The sequence below is a fragment of the Ascaphus truei genome, chromosome 3 (genome assembly GCF_040206685.1).
Source record: "Ascaphus truei isolate aAscTru1 chromosome 3, aAscTru1.hap1, whole genome shotgun sequence".
Lineage (NCBI taxonomy): Eukaryota > Metazoa > Chordata > Amphibia > Anura > Ascaphidae > Ascaphus > Ascaphus truei.
In genome coordinates, this window is record NC_134485.1 from 336,469,149 (window position 1) to 336,490,232 (window position 21,084).

Here is a 21,084-nt window from a genome sequence, read left to right on the forward strand (position 1 = left end):
CATGCGAAATGGCTTGGAAATCCAAGGCTGTGAAGAACCAGGGGGTTCTGGAGCAGAAACGGCAGAAGGGCCCCCGCTGGGAGCCCAGTCCCTAGTAATGGTACCAGAGTTCAGGACAAGCGGCACCGTTAGTTGATCAAGTATACCAGGGTGACCCTTAGGACAGACAAAGTCTTTGCTGACATCTGCACGTAGGAATTTGAGAGGATCTTCTCCTCCAGAGGTTTTCCATGTAGTGGTCAGTGAGGGTATAGGGTGGGTGGGAGCATTGCCAGGTATTGGTATGGAAGATGACAAGGCAAGCAGTAAACCAGGCTTAGAGACCGAAATCTTGGGGTACGTACAGAGTATTTCCAACACAGAGGAAATAACAGGAGCAACAGAAGGTTCCGAAAGGGATAACCATGGGTTCGCAGAGGCAGAGAAGCAATCAGCAGTGGAGATCCCAAATACTGTAGAAACCTCAGTGAGAGATAGTATTGTCTGGGGAGTAAAGATCACAAAGTCAAAGGCAGCGTGTAATGTTCTAGCGACAATGGGAGAGAAGCCCCATATTTAAAGTCATTCTGGGGTACTTCAGGGACCACCGTATGGTCAGTGAAAAGAAACTGCCCTCCCGTACTAGGAATTTGGAGTACGGCAAGGGTTACTTCAGATAAGGCATCAGAATCCGAGGAAGGTATGCTGGTCCTTGCAGAGATTAGAACAACCGCGTGGGGCGGACTACGTGCTGCAATGAACTCCAAGGGCATCATACTTGTCATAGAAGTGGGAGTAGGAATAGGCTCTGGGGCTTTAATATCTGGAACTTGAGAATCAGACAGTGCAGGGGCAGCAGAGGGAGGGGAGCTAGCATCTGGAGCTGAAGTTTGTACTTCAGTAACAGGGACCTGAGAGACTACAAGAGCAGCAGCGAGTAGAGGAATAGAATCTGGAGTAGGAGCCTGAAAATCTATAACAGGAGCATCTAGCACTGCAGGGACACTGGTAGGAGGAGAACTAGCATCTGGAGCTGGAATCTGGGAATCAGTGACGGGTAGTGTGGGAGTAATGATGGGAGTTAGAGAGACAATAAGCGGTAAATTGGAACCGGGGAAACTCTTACTAGCAGAAACCTTAGAAGAAAAAAGAGTCTTATCCAAAACTGCAAGGACCCTAAAAGGGGTACTAGTCATGACAAAGTCAGAAGTAGGTACGTTTACTAGTGCGAAAATTCTGATAACGAAACTGCTAGTCAGTGATGTGGGTGTCTAGGTTTCACTAGTGAGAAAATCAGATACAGTGGTAAGTGACTTAGAAGCAATCACGGAAGTTCTAGGTTTGATGGACATGTATGAGAAGGTACCCTTTAAAACAGGTGTTTTAATTTCAACCCTGAGTAACCCAACGGTTGTTGGAGCACATTTAGACTGAGGTTTAGCAAGGGAAGGAAAACAAAATAGCTCAGATCTAAACACCTGAATTTGTAATGTAGGCAGGGTGCTCTCTGACTGTACTAAGGGGGTAACGACAGATACTGCTGCGGCCAAGTTTATTCGAGCATTTGCCCGTTCTTGGCCGCAGCAGTATCCTGGCGCGCGCCGCAGGGTGACGGGCGCGCGCCGAAGCAGCGGAAGAGCGCCCTCCGATCGGGGCGCTCTCCCTACCGCTGCCGGGTCCGCCGGGTCCCCGGAACCCCCTGCCGCCGTCCCGCGATCGCGGGACACCAGGGCTCCCTCGGGGAGCCCTGGACGCGCGTGCAGGGGGCGCTGGCACCCGATGATGCGTGACCGCGCATCGGTGATGCGCGGCACGCTGAGGGAGTGCGGCTCGCAAGCCGGGACATTTCCCGGCTTGCGGAATGAGCCGCACTCGGATAAACTGTGTCGGCAGTGTACGCTTATCTCTGGAGGGGTTGCTTGGGCAGAGGCATCAGGAGAACCAAAAGCAATGACGGCCTCTATGGGAAGAGATTCTGAATCTGAAGGAAGAATTTTACCTCTCTGAGTAGCGGGACCGACTAGGCAAATTTCAAAGAGGGGGGAAACTGTGTACAGGCTTCTAGCTAGCACATAAGAAAAAGCATCACTTTTGAGTGGAGGCAGTGTGTCAGCAAAAATTCCTGGGAACTCAACAACTTGAGCATCAGGAGGGGCATAAAGACCACTGTTGGATTTTAACCCTAGGGTTTGAGAAGAGGAGAACACAGACTGTACAAGGGGGGCAATCACAACTGTGCTGGTCTCTGAAGTGGATACTTGGGAAGGAGTGTCTGGGACACCAGACACAACTACAGATTCCATTACAAGGGGACTATGCGCTGAAGCAGGGATCTCAGCTCTTAGAGTGACAGACTGGGTCAGCGAAATACCTGGGAGTGGGGAATCTGTGAACAGGCTTAGGGAAAAACCTGGTTCCTGAATACATTTAACTGAAATCAGTATTTTAGCAGAAGTTTCAGGGAACATGACAGCGGAAACTTGAGCTGAAGCAGGGGGATTATAGCAAAGAATATCCAAGGACTCCGCAACCTTAGGGGAGACATTCAGTGCAACCTCAGCTGTCGGACTTGGGGGTTCATTCTCAGATGCTAGAAAGGACGCATTAGCCTGGGAGCAGCAAGGATTTACAGGGGTAAATGCAGACAGTACCTGAGAGTCAAAAAGAGGGAGATTTGCCTCTGAAATTGGGGACACAAGGAGTTCCTCCTCTGGAGCTAAGGACGTGACCTTGGCTGGCGGACAACAGGGAATTACCAAAGGAGACTCATAGGGCTGCCCCGTTGGGTTTAATACAGGAATGACCTTGGGAACAGAACTTAGGGGTTCTAAGTTAGAAATTGAGGATAGAAGGGGTTAATTCTCAGACACTAAAGCCATAGTTTCGGCTTGGGAAATACACGTATACTCCATGTGAACCTCACAGGGCTGATTGGCAGGGGTTAACGTAGACATATCCTTGGGGTGTATGTAACAGGAGGAGCAATCAGGTCTAGAGACCGTGGCAGCTTCTACCTTAGGCTAAGGCCCCGGTCCCTCCGTCAGCGCTCCCGCACTGCAGACAGGCGGGGCGCTGACAGACACAGGCCGCGATATGCGGTCTGTAGGGAGCGGGAGGTGGGCGGGAGTGGGAGGCTTGAGCGGGAGGGGGGGCGTGGCTTGAACGGAGGGACCCGCTACTCTCCCCCCCCTCCCTCCCTCTACGGGTTCGGGCTGGCACTCATACACACACAGACACACAAACACACACAGACAGAGGCAGGCACTCACGCACTCAGACACACACATACACACACACACGCAGGCACTCTCTCTCACACACACGCACGCAGGCAGGCAGGCACTCATACACATACACACATACACACACACACACAGAGGCAGGCACTCACGCACTCAGGCACACACATACACAAACACAGAAAGGCACTCACGCTGCTTTCCCTCCACACTCCTCCCCGCTCCCCGAAGCCTCTCCTCCTCCCGAAGCCTCCCCTCCTCATTGGCTCACAGCCACACCACGTGACGCGTCAACGCTAGGGATCACCATTCTCTTGTATCCCGTAGCGGCTGACGCGTCACAGCTTGTAGTGAGCTGTGCAGCCAGGGGGGACCGGCTCCGCAGGATTCCCCTGCTGGTGGGGAACTCGCGTGTAGCCGCCCGCGCCGCCGGGCGCACCGGGTCCCAGGCCTTAGGGGCAGTGATAGTGGGACAGTTTGGTAATTTCCTGGAGAGGGAGGTACCCCCACAGGTTTAGCAACAGGACTGTCAGTACACGGGAACTGCCAAGCAGCAGCGTAGCTGGCGAGGAGGGGGTCATGTTCTTTTATGCAAATGTCCAATGTTAGGGAAAGTACACAAAGCGTGTCTTGAGCCTGAGCCAACATGAAGAGAGAGTCCTATTGTACTACGTGAATGTCCAATGATAAGGCCAGGGCATAGAGTGCATCTTGGGCGACGGCCAGTTCCATAGGGTTCACATTATCCCAGGTTAAAGGGGAACCAGGGGAGCGAACACAAGCGACCAGAGACTGTTTAAAGTCCTTGAGGCTGTAAGCCTTACTAATGAGATCATAACGGCATTTTTTTTGCAAAGGGGTTAAACCTTCATACATAAACTGATCTTCAATCAGGGGTAGTATTTTGCACAGATACTGGTTTTTAAACTGGGACTGGTCTGCAGGCCAGGACAGGATTTCAGATAGAAACATACCAACCCTCACCACAGGGCGGTCCGAGTTTGTGGGGCCAAGCATTCTGTCACGTTTGTGCTCGCCACAAACCAGGGTCGGACCGCAAGGCTGTGGTGGGGTTGTACAAGCACCGACCTTAGACCGCGCAGGCTGATCCGGAGTGTGTAGTTCGTAGTTGTACATAGCAGGGTTGGGACTGGAGAGAGCAGCGTAGTCAGTGGACGAGCCAGGGTCAGGATAGGAGACATCAGGGTGAACGTTATCCAAGCGGAGTTTCGGTAACAGGAAGTCAACTAGGTCCCGCTTCAGCGTAGTAGCTGCAGGGCGGGAACGGGTTCTGCGCGTGCGGCGACCATGGCCCATGGTACCGGTCTCCGGAAGGGGTAGGCAGACCGGAGTGGGCACACCGCCAGGCAGCACTGGAAAAACAATGCTTCAGCGCAGGAGTCCAGAACGAGCCTGTGCGGGGAGAGAGAGCTACAGACCTCAGGACTCATAGACAGGCCTCTGCTATGGGAAGGGCAGCAGGCCTTAGGAAACCGGGAGCTGAAGTTACGCTGGAGATCCACCGCTTCAGCACAGGAACCAGGACACGGCCTCTGCAATGGAGAGAGCAGCAGGCCCCAGGAACCAGAGACAGGTCTCTGCTATGGGAAGGGCAGCATGCCTCAGGAAACAGGGAGCTGAAGTTACACTGGAGATCCACCGCTTCAGCACAGGAACCAGGACACGGCATCTGCAATGGAGAGAGAGCAGCAGACCCCAGAAACTAGGAACAAGGAACATGAACATGAAAACAGCAACAAGGCGGCCAAGACAGGTGGCTGTGGCAAACACAGTGAACATCCAAAAGGATTATGCTCGGCAGAGAAGCATTGTGGGGAATGCTGTATTTAAAGGTCAACAAACCAATAGTAGAAGTGGCGTGTGTCAGCATTGCTCTAATGACTGAACCTAGGCTGGGGCTGCAGTAATACCTGCAGTATCCAAGGGCGGACCTTAGCAACAGCCAGAGAGTGCCAGTCTGAGGGAAGGATACTAATTGGTTCATCTGTAATGTATGATGACCAATGAGTATTTAACCTGCTCTGATAAGGGAACAGATGGTACGTGGGCGCTCTCTTAAACAAACCGTAAAAGTGATGTTGATATGATACCTACTTTGGGGAATGTATACTCCTGTGAGTTTCCTCCTATGGCTCAACCCCACCAGGATCTATCCGGGATCCTTAACATAAAGAGGAATTGGGGAGCACAATACGAATAGTAAGGGAATATAATAACCCCTGTGAGGTAAATCAGAGTAAACAATTACAGGTGCTGTGCTTGGTGCTCAAAGAGCCTAAGGCCTGGGACATAGTAGGGTGAGCCTTGCTGAGCCGTGCTGAGCAGATGCACTTACCCCCTGCATCTGTCATCAGCGCGGCTTTAGCAGCCGCTTCCGCATGTGTGCAGAGGCTCAGGTATTTTGGAGAGACAGGCAAATGTAAAATTTGCAGCTCAGGGAAGCGGAGGAGCGGTCACGTGACCGCTCACATCCAATGGGAGCGAGGGACTAACCCTGCCTCCCGCCCAGCCTCCCGACACGCCTCCGGCCTGCCTCCGCCCCGCCTATGCACCGCCCCCAAAGCGCGCTCACTGCCTCGCCTGCCAGGACACAAAAAAGCTCCAGTTTGAGCAGGTGAGGCAGAGCAGGAGCGCTGATCAGCGCGGCCCGAGGCACCATGCCCAGGGCCTAAGACCCCAGTCAAAGCATCAAGCTGGGGGAATGGGGATGCAAATAAAAGTAAATCTCACTCACACGCCCCTGTGTGAGCGCTATAATGGTATCTTGAGATCTTCTAAGTGTGATACCAGCACTGGCATCTAGGTGCTGGAGTTAATCCACCCTGGAGTTGTCAAGAACACCTGAAATCTAATTAATCAGCCTGGGCTGAACTCCTGAAAAACAAGGAAGTGTTTGGGCACAGGCTGAGCCTGACCCAGAAAGCCAGAGAGGCAGTGAGAGAGACTGATCGGTTTTCCCTCAGAGAAGGAGGGAGGCAGAAGGGGCTCCCCAGCTACCAGAGGCTGGTAGAAGTTGATAGATTGTGAGAGAAGCTGCTGAGAGAGCCGTGCTGAAGCAGTGTAAAGAAGCTGACAGTGAGAGACTGCTGAAAGAGCTGTGCTGAAGCAGGGACATCGCCAGATGGACTTAGATAAGCAAAACCCTTTCTATTGCTACAATATGACAAAAGACTATGCTGTTTTTTTATTGCCTATGCCAGGGCATGTTTTGGGGTGGGAACTGGCTTAGCTGGCTGCCCGGTAGACAGGGCTGAAGAAGTAAGTTAGATCCCTGACCGGGATAGGTTTTTATTTATGCTTTTTATTTTAGTTTGGTTTTCTTAAAGGGACGGTGGACCTGCGAATACGTTACTTAAACCCCTATAAATAAACCTCATCTAAATAGAAGTACTGTGTTTCCAGCCTTATTTGGGATCAAAGGGACCTCCAAAGTGATGTGGTTGTCACATAAGGTAGAGCCCACAAGGTAGTCTTCCGCTTCTGTGTCCTTACATCTGGTAGGTAGTCTCCTCCTCGGTATAGATATGCACATATACAGCAAAAAGTCAGTCCATGAGGGAGATATGGGGTATGCAGGAAAGAGGGATCAGGTTACCTTAATACCCAAACCTGCACTTCCTCTTAACGGAATGTTGAGGGTGGAATAAGCTACAAATAAATAAGATTCCACTCACACTTCACTATTTTGCGTTGTGCGCTGTGTTTTTGTATTACTTTCTTAGCCCCAGGGGTGCTGAGCCACCCCCCACGACGGCTGCAGACGCATTCTAGTGTATCATCATTATAAGGTACTTCACTATTTTGCGTTGTGTGCTCTGTTTTTGTATCACTTTCTTAGTGCCAGAATGGACATGCACAGACACTGTCAAGAAATAGCGACTTGTGGAGTGCCTGCGGCCCCCCCACACACACTTTGGGGTCAGTTGACTGCCCAGGGCACGTCAGTACTTTGGGGAATATCCCATCAGTGTGAACACTGCGTTGGAGGGCACTGAGGGGTTACGGCCGTGCGTGGCCTATTTGGTGTGGGTGTTGTATTGTTATTCCTTTTTCATATACATGCAGTAAACTGTTATCTTTATCAGTGTGTATTATTGCATTGGGTCATGTGGCAGGGTTATGCAACATAGTTAGGATCCCTCATAGGTGGAGGCGCTGTCACCAGAAGGATCAGGTACTCCCCAGGCTCCCAGCAGCGAAGGTTCAGGCCTCCTGCGAGCCACAGGTAACGCACCACACACATAGTGGCCGCCATATCTCCCATAGAGTGGGGGAAAGTGCACTACAGAGAGTTGTTACTAGTCGTTTTCAAGTATGTTATGATGGTCCAAATCTGAAGCAAAAACCGACACCATATGTATCTAATAAAAATTGGTTGCAATGGAATTATTGTTTATTATGCTTCTAGTGAAGACACGGACACACTTTTTTTTTTTTTTTTTTCATCAGCCATCATTGTTTTTGTCACTTATTTAGATCTTATGTTGTATTTTAGTGGAGTGAAGCTTACTAGTCTGGACGCAGGACTATATTAAATATATTCTTTTATTTTTTTAAGAACCCACAATAGTACTCATTTGGGCTTCTGGGCCTTTACAGCCATATGTTATGTAATATAACCAAAGATAAACTGAACTAACATGCAAGTTATTTATCAAAAAATCGATTATATTGGTTGATTCTGCACCAAAATGCACTTCCACACCTTTTAAAGCAGCCATTAAACAAACTTTATCTTGTTCTTTACACTTTAAACAATATCCACTTTGATGTAGATGTATTATGTGATTTCATTAATGGGCACTGGTAAAAAAAAAAAAAAAAGACCGATTCTTGTTTGTTTTTAAGAGTGCGTTTAGTATCAGTATTTTAACAAGTTTAGTGAAGTATTTAGGGTTGCCAGGTGGCTTCTCCAAAAATACTGGACACACACCTCTCTGCTCCATGCTGTTTCCTCCACTCCTTGGCCCCACCCCCAGACACCACCTCCTACATTACCCAGCAGCAGCCAAACAGGATGGAGGAAGCTCCCCAGCCCCCTAGCGACAGCCCTGCGCTCTCACTGTGAGGGAGAAGGAGTGGCTCAGTGAGTAAAGACACTGACTGGCACTGAGTTTGGAGCAGGGGAAACTGCTTCAATTCCTGGTGTCGGTCCCTTGTGACGTTGGGCAAGTCACTTTATCTCCCTGTGCCGCAGGCACCAAAAACATAGATTGGTAAGCTCTTCAGGAGGACTGTGTCTGTAAAGCGCTACGTAAAAAACTAGCAGCGATATACAAGAACAAAACAACAACTGTGCTTGGGGAAATAGTGCGGCCCCTCAAGCCGGTCAGGTCACTATGTCCAGAGTTCAGAGAGGTAATAATGGTATACACATAAACGTTCAGAGAGGTAATACCGGTATACACATACATGTCCAGTATTACCTCTAATTTTTTACTGGACAAAGTGTCCAGATACAGTCCGGTTTAATACTGGAGACCTGGCAACCCGAATTAATCAAATGTTTAAAAGCACCAATACTAAAATGAGTAATTCACTCTACAGCTGAGACTAGGAGATACAGATCAATGTCACACACACACAGAGAGAGGCTTTTACTATAAGGACTCATTTGATAGGTCAGGAGCGCATTTTGATTATATAAACATTTTTTTACTGAACGAGGCACTGTACTCTGCATGTGTTACATCAATCTTTGTAGATCAGAGAAGCATTTCATTTTTTTTCCCCCAAAACTTTATTGAACATGCGAGATTGGCAGTGGATGTTTATATGCCACTTTTTCAGCTGCAACTTTATTTACAGCGGACAATTCACACACACATGGAATCACGAATGTCATCATCCCGCGCCTTGAGCTTGTCATTGATTGCCGGGCTGGATAATGATGGCTGCGCTGTGTGGAGCTCTGCGGGCAAAGGTGAGGCCAGTGACATACACATACTGTGCCTATCCGGGGCAGGTCAGGAGCAGGCTGTGCTGGGAGGTCGCGGAGCTTAGTCTAGTGATGCCCTGATGATAAGTGAGATGCGACTGACCTTGAAGAGGAGGCTCCCACTGTAGAGACAATGAGGGGGGAGAGCTCATCATCTCACACAGACACTGTGAAGATGATGTATGTAATCATTAGTGTCGGGGGGGCCCCTCGACGTCTGTCAGTGACAAGTATGTAAGGGGCACCACAGGTCATGTTACCAGAAGCCCTAACCCCCCCTCCCACAGTCGGCCAACATCCATCTTTTGTTTCTTTGTGATGTCTCCTCAGCTCCTCTCTTGGCAGCAGGCTGGACTCTTCCACTCAGGTGTCCGGCTCCTAGCAGACAAGGATCTGTTGGTGAAACTCCGTAAGAAAACGGGCTACTCTTTTGTGAACTGCAAAAAGGCTCTTGATAAATTCAGCAACGACTCTAAGCAGGTAAGGAATGTGTGTATGCAAAACAGAATGGTGACTATGGGCTGTAATAGAGAGATTCATGGCACAATAATTAATACATTTTATAGAATTGCCGTCTTGAACCTGTGTTGCTACATTAACCAGTGACATTTGGGAATAAAAATCAATTGGGAATAAATTCCTTATACTTCTGTGCCACTTGGTGAATGTACTGCAGCTATTTAGGTGGAGGTTTATTTTTCTATTTACTTTACCAACACACGAGGTTATAGATCTATCCTGCACATGGGAAGGATCTATCCAGTCTTAGGCTGGGGCCATAGAAGGGGTAGCAGGGCTGGACCGCGCTGACGCTGAGGCTCCCCTGCTGAAATCTGCGCGATTTCATGCCCATGCAGGCGAGCCAGCGGGCACGATCGGGAGGCGGGGGGAGACTGAGGGAGGCGGGGCAGTGACGCACCGTCACGGCGCCGACGTCACGGCGCCGTGACGTTGACGCTGCTCCGCGCTGATTGGATGCTTTCAGCCGACAGCACTCTTAAAAACAGTTTGGCTGTCGGCTGAGCCTTCTATGGACTCAGCTGTCGGCTGAAAAATCCAGCAACTCAGCACAGCTGCGGACGCTCGCGTGAGCCCCCTCTAAAGACATTCTCATGGAGGATGCAGGGGCTCAGTGCGGACGCTCCGCGCTGAGCCCCTGCATCCTCCATGAGGATGTCTTTAGAGAGGGCTCACGCGAGCGTTCGCAGGCGTGCTGAGGCGCTGGATTTTTCAGCCGACAGCTGAGTCCATAGAAGGCTGAGTCCATAGAAGGACAAGCAGCGCTGAGCCGTGCGGACGCTCCGCGCTGAGCCCCTGCATCCTCCATGAGGATGTCTTTAGAGGGGGCTCACGCGAGCGTCCGCAGGCGTGCTGAGGCGCTGGATTTTTCAGCCGACAGCCAAACTGTTTTTCAGAGCGCTGTCGGCTGAAAACATCCAGTCAGCGCGGAGCAGCGTCAACGTCACGGCGCCGTGATGTTGACGTCGGTGCGTCGTGGGCGATTGGCCCAGCGATGTCACTGCCCCGCCTCCCTCAGTCTCCCCCCGCCTCCCGATCGCGCCCGCTGGCTCGCCTGCATGGGCATGAAATCGCGCAGATTTCAGCAGGCGAGCCTCAGCGTCAGCGCGGTCCAGCCCTGCTACCCCTTCTATGGCCCCAGCCTTAGACTGGATCGCTGCATGCCACTTCCATTTTCTGAGGAGGGACACATCTCTGCAAGTGAAGTACTACTTATTTTTCCTATTGTACGTGGAAACAGGCCAGAAGAAAGGCTCTTTTATCTCTTTTACCCTGACACGTTGCCCCCGTCATTTGACTATTGCTTTGATTTGGCTTGATACCTTTTTTCTATGCTTTAGTTTTCTTTTTGTGTTCCCCATAGATTGGCATTTTTTTTTTTTAACTATATTTGTGGCACATTGCCAAATGTTATATATTTTTTATTTTCCGTGCTCCTTTTTCACCTGCCCACTGAATATCTACATCAGACATCTTACTTACCTTGGGATCATTTTTGGCTCCTGGGGATAGAAACCGTTTAGATACTTTTCCCGTGTTTTTTGTCTTTCTTTGTGCAATTTTTTTGCTACCTCCTGTGTATATATTTTTTCTACTTGTATTTTTTTTTTTTTTTTTGACCAGTAAATTACCAATGATTGGTTTCACTTCAGTGTCATTTCCACTTTGTTTTTGTTTTTTGTTTTTTTTAAACCTTTGAGTGCAGGGGACATATGTTTATTGTAAAAGGTTTTAGATGTTTTTACATAACGTTTGAAAGCTTCACGTTTTTGTATTAACATCTTCAAAATCTCATACACAACAATTGACAAACATCCGCTATATTACAAAAAGATATATCATTGGGTTCTTTTAGGTGCCTGGTCCGCCATCAAAAAAAAATTTCTTCTCACTTTTATCTGTTTTTGAAGGCAGAAGCTTGGCTTAATGAGCAGGCCCAGAAGGAAGGATGGAGCAAGGCTTCCAAATTGCAAGGAAGGAAGACCTCAGAGGGTCTTGTGGGGCTGCTGCAGGAAGGCAACACAGCGGTTATGGTGGAAGTGAGTATATAACGCCTGCTGCTGGTATCATCCACATCCTAACTGCTTGGTGCAGATCAATTCTGGAACACAAGTGTAGGATCTTGAGGAAGCTGCAACTGATGTAATGCATTATTGAAGTGAAGAAAGTGTATTTCATCTACTGTATTTTTTTAAATTAAATTTACTCCCTCATCGTACCCCATATAGCAAACCACACAGCTGTTTCTATTTGTAAGACATACTGGTATGCATTAATGTTGACACCTATTAAAAAATAGACCGTATTATGAATCTCTCCATCGTGACATTGCTGTAGCATTTTCTGCTTGGTGTTGACACCCCCATTTAAAGCTGCAGTTCAGTCCTTATTTTTTTTTTTTTACTTCAATAGTTTCATGTGGGCAATCTCTAATTACCTAAAAAAACTGCATAGCTGCCGGTCAATTCGTTCTCCATCTATTGATCGGCAAAGTTTGGTGACATCTTTAAATATGGGGAATGTAAATCGTTGCTATAGGAACAAGCATGCTTGTTAAAATAGAATACAAGAAAATTGGTCTTTCAAAGTTGTTGTTTTTTAAAACAGAAAATGCTAAAAGTATTTTTTCTTACTACAGATATGATTTATTAAAAAAAACACACATGCAGGATATTGCCTGAACTGCAGCTTTAAAGCAAGAGAGTTCACCTATTTGCTATCCTTCTGTTCTTAGCTGATTTTTCAAGGGCCCAAATAAAAGTTATTAAATATAAATTATGGGACAAATGTTAAAATTCCAGCATGTTACCCAACTTGGTGCTTAAACATCTGTACTGAAGCTGCAATAAAGTTAAAGGACTGATATTCCACTGGGTACCAAGTATTAACTATCTACTGTATGTCTGACATCAAAATCTCTAACTCCAAAAATCACAATCTGTACTGCTACACCTAGCTAAAAGGGGAAAAGGTTGCAGCAATTTGAATCACAGTGCACATGGCTGAGTTATCAACTAGATATAAATTATACATCAATATGTCCCCAAATAGAAAGCAACTGAAATATTCAATTCTGAGTTGTCATTAAGATGACAAAGCAAGTCAAACCACTCAGACATGTTTCAACATTGATGGGTATCATCAGTGTGAAGTTGGTTTATACTTGCTTTGCAATATGTCTAGGCTGGGTAGTTTTACCATATACATTTTAAGTTATGGTGGGTGAAAAAGGCAACAAAAAAACTTCACTGTTGGCATATAGCCAATAAAGAATATCACTTGGAGCTCATTCACATGTCATGTATTACAAAGCAAGTATAAACCAACCTCACACTGATGATACCCATCAAGGTTGAAACATGTCTGTGAGTGGTTTGACTTGCTTTGCTAGTCCCATGCTGTGCTTTAAAGCTGTGTGACCGGCGATGCATTTGCTTAAATGGGCTCCATGTGAATGGATACTCCAGGCAAAAGGTGACACATTGTGTGCTCATTTGCATGTAATTTCCCAGAATCCCTTGCTGTAGTGGGAGCACTGTATGCTAGGTCATAATGATTGAAAGATAGGGTTGCAGACCTGTCAAAGACATGTGAATGTGCTCACAAGTGATATTCTTTATTGGCTATATGCTAACGGTGGAGGTTTTTTTGTTGCCTTTTTCACCCACCATAACAAAGTGTGTCCGTGTCCGTGCTTAGTTATGGTGGGTAAAAAAAGTGACAAAAACCCTTCACAGTAAAGCAGATGGAAATATTACTGTATGCTCATTTGCATGTCTTAGACAGGTCTGCAACCCTGCCTTTCACCATTATCACCCAACACATAGCGCTTCCACTGCAGCAAGGGATTCTGGGAAATGACATGCAAATGAGCACACAGTGCCACCTTTTGCTTCAAAACCATATAACATGGTCCCCTGTAAGCTTATGCTTGCTGCATTTCACAGCTTTGAGCACAGCCTGGGTTAAGATGCATAGCCAGTAAACCCACCCACAGACAGCTGTTTCGACCTTAGTGGGTCTCATCAGTGTGGGGTTGGTCATACTGTATACTGTAAACCCCACACTGATGAGACCCATTAAGGTCGAAACGGCTGTCTGTGAGTGGGTTGTATTGTGGGTTGGATTGTGCTCCAACCTTCCTATACTGCCTTGTTAAGACATGCAAATGAGCATACAGTTATATCTCTATATATCATTACAAGTAGCTGTTCTGGTTCAATCCAGCTTTCCTGACGTCATACATATGCATTTTTTTAAGGCAGCCAATTACACTTTTTTTTTTTTTTAAAGTGTGTGTGTATATAGCAAATGGAAATATAACTATGCTCATTTGCAGGTCTGCAACCCCGCCTTTCACCATTATCACCCAGCACACAGCACTTCCACTGCAGCAAGGGATTCTGGGAAATGACATGCAAATGAGCACACCGTGCCACTTTTTGCTTCAAAACCATTTTAAACATGGTTCCCTATAGGCTTAAGCTTGCTGCATGGTCACAGCTTTAAGCACAGCCAGGGTTAAGATGCATAGCCAGTAAACCCACCCACAGACAGCTGTTTCGACCTTAATGGGTCTCATCAGTGTGAGGTTGGTTACTGGCTATGCAAAGCTGAAGCAATGAGGATGGGGTTTACCATACTTCTTAGCTAAGTTATGGTGAGTAAAAAAAGTGACAAAAACCCTCCACAGCCAAGCATATAGCAAATGGAAATATAACTGTATGCTCATTTGCATGTCCTCACACTGATGAGACCCATTTAAGGTCGAAACAGCTGTCTGTGGGTGGGTTTACTGGCTATGCATCTTAACCCTGGCTGTACTTAAAGCTGTGACCATGCAGCAAGCTTAAGCCTATAGGGAACTATGTTTAAAATGGTTTTGAAAGCATTGTGTGCACATTTGCATGTCATTTCGCAGAGTGCGCAAATATTAATATTGTACTACAGTGTTTCTCAACCAGTGTGCCGTGAAGCCGACCATAGTGTGCTGCAAAGATATATATTTTTTTTAATTTACGGCTTACTATCAAGTATGCTTATTCACGACCTATTGTAAATGGCCATAACCTCCATCACCAATGGAAAAGTGGGAGCTGGCAAATTGTGTGCATGCGCCACCCACATCGCTTTCAACTGATCGAGGTCTTAAACACCCTAACACTCAGTTATCTCTGGATATGTTCTGGATTTCTTTTAGAGAAGCATATTCTGATATTGCAAAAAAAGTTTTGCCCGTTTCGATGCAGTTTTCTACATCCTGTTTGTGAGTTGGGATTAAATCTTTATTCTCAATTGTAATCTTCTATCCAAAGATTCTGGGCGAGGTGAAAGAGGTGGGTGAGTTCTTTTGCCTCTGCTCAGTTGGCAGTATCGGTGCTGAATTACTATTTGGTCCCAGTTCCTGGCTATTGGCCAAAAATCCATACAAACCAATTTTAATTTGTGTGCCACAAAATAAAATCCAAGTGTGCCGCGAGCACCAAAAGGTTATGAAACGCGAATCTACTACATTGAACTTGCCTTTTTAAGCAACATTTTATGCCAAAAGCACCATCTTACCTGTCCGGTAACAAGAAGGGGCTAAAAGGAATTCCAGATCTCCGCTAATGTTACTGACATACAAGTTAGTATTGCACCTTAAGTATCCATATGTAATTATTTGAAAGTCACAACTACATTACTGCTTATATATTGGCCCTGCAGAATAATGATATTATTAATTCATTGGTGCTATGTAACGAAGGGATGATAAAATGTATATGTTTTAGGTGAACTGTGAAACGGACTTTGTTGCCAGGAACATGAAGTTTCAGCAGCTGGTCCAGCAGGTAGCAGTGGGGACGCTGAGGCACTGCCAGGGCCGAGAGCAGAACCTGTCCACTTACCTAAAGGTGAGCACTATATGCTGCTATGCACCAGCACTTTGTAAAAGGGAAAAGGCCATCAAACTTTTCTTATTGATATTGCTTAATTGCATAGTCAAAATAGTTTATTTTTCAGGGGTGTTCACAGGCCACGCAGTGTTTGTGGGGGTATATACGTCAATGGGTACTCTACTTAAAAGACTCCTCTCCTCTAAAAGCCTTATTTCAATGTCTGGATCTGCGATGCTGCAAGAATCTGTGACATTTTGCCATCCTAGGATTGATTTTTCTATTTATTTAGCCCTGTAAAGCTTGGTAAATAATCGTGCAAAAAAATAAATAAAAAACCTCAATATATTTCACGACCCCCGTAGTTTTGCACATCTATAATGAGGAGCTAATGGTATTGCAGAGTGTTTGTTCTCACACTTCTCTTTTCTCATATTTGTGTTATCTATAGACTTTCTACTCCTCCTTTGCCTCTTCTCTCCCACATTGCTATGTAATGGGGACACTGCGTGGTGGCTGCGCTGCTATGAATATATTTGAAGGTGATTGGAGTTTTCTCGGTTTGATATCATCATAGGGTTTCCTTGGTGGCGAGGAGCTCTTACAACTAAAGACGGATTCTGAAGACTCATTACTTAAAGACCAGCTCGCACTGGCGATAGGTGAGTACAAATGTTCTATACTTTGGCTGCAGGTCCTTATGAGGGGGACAGCCCTTTTGCCACCTCTGCCTACCATCTGATTTTAGTTATAAAAAACAAACAAAAAAACAAAATTTTTATATCTCTATCCCTCTATGTATCTCTCCCTCTATCTATCTCTCCCTCCCTCTATCTATCTCTCCCTCTATCTATCTCTCCCTCCCTCTATCTATCTCTCCTCTATCTATCTCTCCTCCCTCTATCTCTCCTCCCTCTATCTCTCCTCCCTCTATCTCTCCTCCCTCTATCTCTCTATCTATCTATCTATCCCTCCCTCTATCTCTCCCTCCCTCCCTCTATCTATCTCTCCCTCCCTCTATCTATCTCTCCCTCCCTCTATCTCTCCCTCCCTCCCTCTATCTCTCCCTCCCTCTATCTATCTCTCCCTCCCTCTATTTATCTATCTCTCCCTCCCTCTATTTATCTATCTCTCCATCCCTCTATCTATCTATCTCTCCATCCCTCTATCTATCTATCTCTCCATCCCTCTATCTATCTATCTCTCCATCCCTCTATCTATCTATCTCTCCATCCCTCTATCTATCTATCTCTCCATCCCTCTATCTATCTATCTCTCCATCCCTCTATCTATCTATCTATCTATCTCTCCATCCCTCTATCTATCTATCTCTCCATCCCTCTATCTATCTATCTCTCCATCCCTCTATCTATCTATCTCTCCATCCCTCTATCTATCTATCTCTCCATCCCTCTATCTATCTATCTATCTATCTCTCCATCCCTCTATCTATCTATCTCTCCATCCCTCTATCTATCTATCTCTCCATCCCTCTATCTATCTATCTCTCCATCCCTCTATCTATCTATCTCTCCATCCCTCTATCTATCTATCTATCTATCTCTCCATCCCTCTATCTATCTATCTATCTCTCCATCCCTCTATCTATCTATCTCTCCATCCCTCTATCTATCTATCTATCTATCTATCTATCTATCTATCTATCTATCTATCTATCTATCTCTCCATCCCTCCCTCTATCTATCTCTCCCCTCCCTCTATCTATCTATCTCTCCATCCCTCTATCTATCTATCTCTCCATCCCTCTATCTATCTCTCCATCCCTCTATCTATCTCTCCATCCCTCTATCTATCTATCTCTCCATCCCTCTATCTATCTATCTATCTATCTATCTATCTATCTATCTATCTATCTATCTATCTATCTATCTATCTATCTATCTATCTATCTATCTATCTATCTCTCCATCCCTCTATCTATCTATCTATCTATCTATCTATCTATCTATCTATCTATCTATCTATCTATCTCTCCCTACCTCCCTCCCTCTATCTATCTCTCCCCTCCCTCTATCTATCTATCTCTCCCTCCCTCTATCTATCTATCTCTCCATCCCTCCCTCTATCTATCTCTCCCTCTATCTATCTATCTCCATCCCTCCCTCTATCTATCTCTCCCTCTATCTATCTCTCCCTCCCTCTATTTATCTCTCTCCATCCCTCCCTCTATCTATCTCTCCCTCTATCTATCTCTCCCTCCCTCTATTTATCTATCTCTCCATCCCTCTATCTATCTATCTCTTCATCCCTCTATCGATCTATCTCTCCCTACCTCCCTCCCTCTATCTATCTCTCCCCTCCCTCTATCTATCTCTCCCTCCCTCTATCTATCTCTCCCTCCCTCCCTCTATCTATCTCTCCCTCCCTCTATCTATCTATCTCTCCATCCCTCCCTCTATCTATCTCTCCCTCTATCTATCTCTCCCTCCCTCTATTTATCTATCTCTCCATCCCTCTATCTATCTATCTCTCCATCCCTCTATTTATCTATCTCTCCATCCCTCTATCTATCTATCTCTCCCTCCCTCTATTTATCTATCTCTCCATCCCTCTATCTATCTATCTCTCCATCCCTCTATCTATCTATCTCTCCATCCCTCTATCTATCTATCTCTCCATCCCTCTATCTATCTATCCCTCCATCCCTCTATCTATCTATCTATCTATCTCTCCATCCCTCTATCTATCTATCTCTCCATCCCTCTATCTATCTATCTCTCCATCCCTCTATCTATCTATCTCTCCATCCCTCTATCTATCTATCTCTCCATCCCTCTATCTATCTATCTATCTATCTCTCCATCCCTCTATCTATCTATCTCTCCATCCCTCTATCTATCTCTCCATCCCTCTATCTATCTATCTATCTATCTCTCCATCCCTCCCTCTATCTATCTCTCCCCTCCCTCTATCTATCTATCTCTCCATCCCTCTATCTATCTATCTCTCCATCCCTCTATCTATCTATCTCTCCATCCCTCTATCTATCTATCTCTCCATCCCTCTATCTATCTATCTCTCCATCCCTCTATCTATCTATCTATCTATCTATCTATCTATCTATCTATCTATCTATCTATCTATCTCTCCATCCCTCTATCTATCTATCTATCTATCTATCTATCTATCTATCTATCTATCTATCTATCTATCTCTCCCTACCTCCCTCCCTCTATCTATCTATCTCTCCCTCCCTCTATCTATCTATCTCTCCATCCCTCCCTCTATCTATCTCTCCCTCTATCTATCTCTCCCTCCCTCTATTTATCTCTCTCCATCCCTCCCTCTATCTATCTCTCCCTCTATCTATCTCTCCCTCCCTCTATTTATCTATCTCTCCATCCCTCTATCTATCTATCTCTTCATCCCTCTATCTATCTATCTCTCCCTACCTCCCTCCCTCTATCTATCTCTCCCCTCCCTCTATCTATCTCTCCCTCCCTCTATCTATCTCTCCCTCCCTCTATCTATCTCTCCCTCCCTCTATCTATCTATCTCTCCATCCCTCCCTCTATCTATCTCTCCCTCTATTTATCTATCTCTCCCTCCCTCTATTTATCTATCTCTCCCTCCCTCTATTTATCTATCTCTCCATCCCTCTATCTATCTATCTCTCCATCCCTCTATTTATCTATCTCTCCATCCCTCTATCTATCTCTCCCTCCCTCTATCTATCTATCTCTCCCTACCTCCCTCCCTCTATCTATCCCTCCCTCCCTCTATCTCTCTCTCTCTATCTATCTCTCCCTCTCCTAAAAGTGGACTTTTCACCAGTAGGCTGCCCCAGATCAACGTGTGGCCATTTCCATTACCATACAAAAAGGCCTCTTATTGCTTTGTCTGCTCTTCTGTCTTCTACGCTCTTTTAACTGTTAAAGAATGCTGCTTTTAAAAGTTTATTTTTTATTTTTTTATTTACACATCATATTTATTGTATATTAGCTTTTGCCTTAGTGAGAAAGTGGAACATATTTATCGGCCAATGATCTCAATCACGTGTCCCTTGTTGCTCTTTGAAGGAAAACTCGGAGAGAATATGACAATGAGGAGGGCCGTCTGGGTGATGGCTTCTTCAGACATCTTCATCGGTTCCTACTTGCATGGCGCCTTCCCCACAGACTTGCCATCTGTCTCCAATATGGTGTTTGGCAAGTATGGGGCCCTCGTGATGGGCCAAACGGCTGACCGCAACCTCAAGGGCAGCGTCTCTGAACTGGGTCGCAGGCTGGGCCAGCATGTGGTGGGCATGAGCCCTCTGTCGGTGGGATCGCTGGAGGACCTGCCTGGTGGGGAGATGGAGACCAGGATGCTGGCCCAGTCCTTCCTGCTGGAGCCCAGCCTGACAGTGGGTCAATATGTGCAGCCGCATGGAGTGAGTGTGCTCGACTTTGTGCGATTTGAGTGTGGAGAACAGACGGAGCCTACAGACGCCAGCTAGCTGTAAATAAAAGGACCAAGCAAAGCCTTGTGGAGGCACATGGACACGAAGATAGATATATTTTTTTGTAAACAAAGTTTGCAAAATGTATGTATTGTTTGAACCACATTTGTATTCAAGCATAAAGGAGAAATGAAATGTATATAAATTTGGATTCTGAACAGGATTGGTGAATATCTATTTGAACTGTGCCACTGACAATTTTTTATTTTTTTTTATCTTAAGCATGTCTTCTCACTATCGTGCCTCCATTATCTCATATTTTGTGTGTTACTAAAATGACGGTGTTATTGAGAAACATTTAGGCAAAAGAAATAAAATAGATCTAAAGAGCAGAAACCAAGTTCTTCACATGTGACTTGTTTTGCAAAGTAAGCTAGATGACTTTTAATAGATCTCATTAACGTGATTTACATATAATATAGAAACACCTCCACCTTTCCTGCTGGAGGGTATGCTCAGGCGTACTTGGACGACCTGTCTTTAGTAACACGGTCCGTCCACCTTACACATGTAGCGGTGGTCCTGGCCTGCATCCAGGAGGCCGGGCTTACGCTAAAGCTGGCCAAGTATCAAATCGGGATGGCAAAGGTCGTATACCTCAGGCACATGGTAGGCTGGGGGCATCTCAATATACAATTTAAAGGAAAGCGCTAAGCTAAGGATAGAGGTTACTCAACATTCAATGTGGGTGCTGCATGAAAAAGGACCGTTCCCAGTCCAAATAGTCAAGTGTTGAAGAAAATAATTCAGCACACCTCGAAATAAGAAGAAAACGAGTAAAGTACGTTTAAAAAAAACCTTTTTCGCAATCTGGTGAGATATGCACTTACATGTCAGTGCCTGACCACAGGTCCTTAAAGGTATATTTTCCTTCGTTTGGCCGTCTCTCCATACAATGTGGATAATGAAGGCGCAAGACAGCCTCTTTGAAAGGGTATAGAGTAGACTTCTTTATGTTAAAATCAGAGAAAAAAACTGAGTCAATTCAGTTCAAATTAGGAGCCAGATAAAGATGATCTCTTTCTCTCTTGGTATTGCGATCGTCGTTGG

The 21,084-nt window shown here is 45.9% G+C and overlaps 1 protein-coding gene across 1 annotated transcript; it reads left to right on the forward strand.

Moving 5' to 3' along the window:
• The first annotated feature begins 8,345 nt into the window (after positions 1 to 8,345).
• On the forward strand, positions 8,346 to 20,370 carry TSFM (Ts translation elongation factor, mitochondrial). Its single transcript, XM_075591603.1, has 7 exons — positions 8,346 to 8,455; positions 9,048 to 9,162; positions 9,508 to 9,657; positions 11,607 to 11,735; positions 15,468 to 15,590; positions 16,150 to 16,234; positions 19,613 to 20,370. The coding sequence occupies exons 2-7, from the start codon at positions 9,127 to 9,129 to the stop codon at positions 20,029 to 20,031; spliced, it is 942 nt and encodes a 313-aa protein (XP_075447718.1). The 5' UTR covers positions 8,346 to 8,455; positions 9,048 to 9,126; the 3' UTR covers positions 20,032 to 20,370.
• The last annotated feature ends 714 nt before the right edge of the window (positions 20,371 to 21,084 follow it).